Raw genomic sequence first — 4,734 nt, forward strand, 5'->3', positions numbered from 1 at the left:
GATGAAACTTTGTTGAATATAAGGAGCATCATGACAAAGTGGCACAAGTATAAGTGCTATTTAGGCCATTCTGCCTATAAAATATAATTTAGTTTGTATATTTTATAATAGTATAATCATTGAGTATTTATTTTTTTAAAATATCGACTACCTTATGGAGTACGATTTTTTTTACAACCTAATTTATTGATTATGAATTCGTGATTTTAAACTATAACTTGTGCTTAGCGAATGTTCCTAAAATCTTTGAGACAAGTGATCTTTTCGTGACCTGGAAAGAAAAGGGGAGAGCCTGTTCTTCTTAATCCACTTTACCTCTCCATCTATTCCTCTGCAATGCTCTATCGCTTCATCTCAAAATCTTCACACCTCCTATTGCTAACCCTAGTTTCCTCCAAAACCCACTTCTTAAACCCTAATACCTTTCCCCCTAAATCCTCATTTTCCATTCCCAAGCGTAATTTCTTTCCCAGGAACTCCTTCTTCTTCTCCACAGGTAACAACAACAGCAATGGCAAAGATTCAGACCCTTTATATACTTGGAAGCTCTCTTCTGAAACCGATAAATCAGTGTTCAATGGAGATTCAGCAAGTGTTGAGGGAACAGAAAGACGGGTTTTTGATGGTGGGTTTTGGTCTAAAGAACTTAAAGGTACAAACTTTTTCAGTGAGAAGTCTAGATTTCATCTCAAAACACTGTAAAAATGCATGCTTTATGTGTTGTTTGTAGGGTTTATGTTTAATTTGCTTAAGGTCTTATACTCTTATTTATTGAATAACGTATTAGTAGAAATACATTGTCATGCTTTCTGAAAATAAGTTTGGAGTGTAAAGATAGTGGGGAAATAAACACTGTTATCTGTAGCTGCAAATTGCTGTCTGTTTATTTTGAATGCTTAAAAGTGTTCCTGATAAAAGAAGAGAAGGCTGGAAAGTGTTACCAAGGTAGGCTGCTGGCCTATTACGTTCGGAACATGCTATTATTATGTATTCTGTTTAGCTTAACCAAGAAGATTTCTTGTCCCCAAGTTAAAGAGTTTGAGAAAGCATATTTATGGGTAAGTTAAACTCGATATCATTCGGCATGATCTTCTAAACCATTAGCTAAAACAAAACAGAAAAAAAAGATATCATTCTGCATGATCTGGGCCTTTCATAGTCGAAACAACAGTACATGAAGTTAAATTGTAGATGGCTATATTTCAAAGAGTGTAAATGCTATTGGCTAAAACCTTATTGTCTAAGTGAAAATAATACATTATGCACTTTTTGTGTGACTACCCGTGTTTATCTCCACTGTGGCTACCCAAGCAGCAGTAGGATGAAGGAATAAAAGAAAGATTTTTGAGTAAACAGTTCTAAGTTTGAACCCTTAACGCTCCAGAGATTACTCAAGTCCCAAACTTTTCTGCCTCAGCCTCTCAATAGCTAAAAGTCTAAACTCTTCTCGTAACCTCTTTCGTTCATGGTGTATTCTCCAGTCACATTCAATTCTCATTATCCCTTCTTCAGACGCTTCCAATTCAGTTTAGTAGTAGAAGAGTGCTGTTTTATTTAGAACCACCTAAGGGTTTTCTTTTTCCATCTGGATTTCCTTCTAAACAGAATCTTGATCCAGCCTTTATGCAAAAAACCTTCTTTTATAATATCCCATATGGATATTTTCCAAGTTGCCAAGTTAATTAATACCCAATTTGTAGGAAAGAATCTTTGATATCAATGCACATATGTATGCAGTATTCGCAATCAAGGTGCTTAGCTTCTTGTTGTTTTTTCATTTATTTAGGCCATCATTGTGGATCCCTCATTAGAGGTGTTTGTGTACAACCTTCCGACTCGACTATGTTTTTCGTGATGATGATAAGTTTGAGAATGTGGCAGGTTCTTGTACTGATGAATTGACAATCAAAAAGAGTGGACTTAGTAAGCCTTCGGTAAGTGTGTATTCAGAAAAAACTTTGGAAATAATTGAGATTCTCAAGGGTGGTGGGGAAGACTTGACGCGCAGGTTAAGTTTGGTGGCTCCAAAACTATCATTCAAGCTCATCATTGAGATTTTTGAGCGTGTGAATGAACACAGAATATCTGGATTAAAGTTCTTTAATTGGCTTCGAGACTCGTATCCTGAATTTTATCGTAGTGCTTATGTCAATAGTCTGATTATATGTAATTGTGGATGGTTAGATGACTATAAAACAATGCTCTCTTTGTTGGTAGAGTTTAAGGCAGAAGAAATTTGTTTAACTGATAAGGCTTTTGGGTTCTTAACTTTGTGTGGATCGAGTAAGGATTCATTGATGAATTCTACAAGGAAAGTGGTTGATATGCTAAATGAGGTTGGAGGATCCTGTCGTGGTTCTGGTGTTTATGGATTAATCGAGATGTTCTGTTGCTTGGACTTGTTCGATATGGCAACATTTGTAATAGAGATCACTGAAAGAACAGCTTCTCACTACAATATTTTGATCCGTAAAAGGTGTAAGGCAGGTCACATTGAAGAAGCACGCGCTATTATCAACGAGATGTTTGAATATGGTTGTTCTCCTAACACCAATTCATATAACTACCTGCTTGGCACATTGTGTAAGAATGATAAGATGGAAGATGTGTCTATTGTGCTTGAAGAAATGAGAAATAAGGGTCTCAATCTAGATGCAATAACTTATGAAACTCTAGTATATCATTCATCTAGCCGTGGTCGGGTTGACATTGCCTCCGAATTTTTGAAGTTGATGGTAAATGAGAATGTGGAACCTCGTTCTACTACTCATGCTGCCTATCTTAAGGTTTTTCTTGAGGCGGGAGAGCGGGAGAAAGCATATAAGTATGTGATTGACATGAGCGCCAAATATAACCACTGCGTCAATGTACTATACAGCTTGCTGGTGAGGCTTCATCAGAAGAAAGGAGATCTTATGGCTGCTCAAAACATTCTTAATGAAATGATTGACAAGGGTCTCAAGCCGGACTTTGGAGTTTTCATTGAAATTGTAAAGCAACTCCAGAAGACGGGCAGGAAATCTATATCTCGAGATCTTAAGACCAAATACTCAGTTTTCTATTGTAGTGACATACAAAAAGCTAGCGATTCTTCATCTAATTCTTCTGTCCCATGCCAAGGTTGAATGCATCTCTCTAGCTGGTTTGTCTATGGAAGAAAGGGCAGGAGTGTGCATCATACAGTTTTAACCAAAAAGCTCTCAAAGAAAATTTTCAGTTGTCTCAGCTTGCAACTTAGATCCTCTCAGCCTTTCAGTTTGCTCTCACCTTCAACTTCCGTTGCAGTTGCTGTTGACATTGCCTCGCCTCTCGTCAGCCTCCACCAATGTCACCTATGTTACACCTCCCAAGGTTTGATTCTCTTTATCCTCTGCTTCAGCTCCCTGTTTTTTTTTGTGTGGTTATTTTCAGTTTAGTATCTATATTGTGCAGTCTGTGATTCTAAAGTATTTTCCTTCACCTTCATGGCTCTGTGGTTTCCACTTTCCACTCTCTTACTCACCGGGTGTCTGCAGTTTACATGCATCGATGATCTTCTAAAGCCAATAAATCCATTCAATCACATAGAAATACAGAGGAAAGAGCAATGTCTCATGCCTAGCAATACGGCGAGTCAGGTCGTTTCTTGCAAAGGTGAATTCTTTGTCTCACTCTTTCATAAAATTTATAAACATTCTGCCTCTTCTTTTCTCTTTTTCTTCGGGGCTTGGGGCGGGGGTCGGGGGTGGGGGTTGTGCCTTATTATTATATGTATTGTCTTTAATCTCTATTCTCATTTTTCTGTATTTTCTTAAATTATACTGATCATGATTGCCTATGCTCATATGTAAGAGAAATTGGTTTAATTTGACTGGTCATTTGTAGTTTCTGACATGTAATACTTCTCTCTTATCTCGATTTTCCTCATTGTTTTTTGGCAACCTTGATTCTTAAATTCTGCGGTTTATAACTTATGAAAAGAAAGGTTTAGTTTTTATAATTCTTTGATTTAACTTATTAAAAGAAATATTTAACTCTTTAATGTCTTTTCTTTAATTTTCATTCTCAGAAGGTGGATGAATCGATGTAATATATCTGCGGAAAATTATCGTTGACCAAATCATCGACTCTTTTTTGAACAGAGGGAGTTGGTCATTGCCATTCTACATGGTAGGAATCTATGTTATTTGCATGCTTGGCTTTGGGAAAATGAATTTGAGCAAATGGGTTTGACTTTCTTTTTCTGAATCAGTTTTACATTGAGACTTGGTTTCATTGTTTTCCACTTTCATTTACTAGGTTGGGTAAATCTTGGGTGAACATGAATTACATGCTGCAGCTGTGGTTGCACGGTAGCCAGGAACCCATGGTTAATTGAAGAAGTAGAAGTTGCACCTCCCCAAAAAATGGAGGCTCACCTGAAGATTCTGTTCGCCTCCCTGTGCCACACTGTTATTACTTCTGGAAAGCAAAAGGTAAAGACAGTCCTATTGTAGGCTTATTCCTCTAATTCTGTGTAAGGATATATAAGTCAAATCCTTGTTCATATTGTTGCTGTCTTCTTGCAAGTAGTATAGCGCAGTGTTTCTGAGAGCGCGAAGCGCAAAAAAGCGACAGGGGCTCGCCTCGCTTCAAAAGCGAAGGGCAAAGCGAAGCGCACGCTTCATTAAAGTGAAGCGCAATTGTGAAAATACATATAATATATATAAAAATTAATTTATAAACCGAAATACACATTAAAAAAATCAAATATAT

General features: G+C 37.1%; 1 protein-coding gene across 5 annotated transcripts in view; it reads left to right on the forward strand.

The window, feature by feature from the left end:
- Positions 246–4,734, forward strand: part of LOC109223463 (pentatricopeptide repeat-containing protein At3g60050-like) — a 6,812-nt gene continuing 2,323 nt past the window's right edge. For 2 of the 5 annotated variants that reach the window (XM_019387788.1, XM_019387789.1), the window contains exons 1-5: positions 246–652; positions 1,882–3,351; positions 3,516–3,633; positions 4,049–4,149; positions 4,279–4,454. In XM_019387788.1, the coding sequence (XP_019243333.1) occupies positions 337–652; positions 1,882–3,125 (1,560 nt within the window). In that variant the 5' untranslated portion in view covers positions 246–336 and the 3' untranslated portion in view covers positions 3,126–3,351; positions 3,516–3,633; positions 4,049–4,149; positions 4,279–4,454. Of the gene's footprint in view, positions 653–1,881; positions 3,352–3,432; positions 3,634–4,048; positions 4,150–4,278; positions 4,455–4,734 lie in introns of those variants that run through there. The other 3 variants (XM_019387790.1, XM_019387791.1, XM_019387792.1) reach the window with 3 other exon arrangements.

The sequence above is a fragment of the Nicotiana attenuata genome, chromosome 3 (assembly GCF_001879085.1).
Source record: "Nicotiana attenuata strain UT chromosome 3, NIATTr2, whole genome shotgun sequence".
Taxonomy (NCBI): domain Eukaryota; kingdom Viridiplantae; phylum Streptophyta; class Magnoliopsida; order Solanales; family Solanaceae; genus Nicotiana; species Nicotiana attenuata.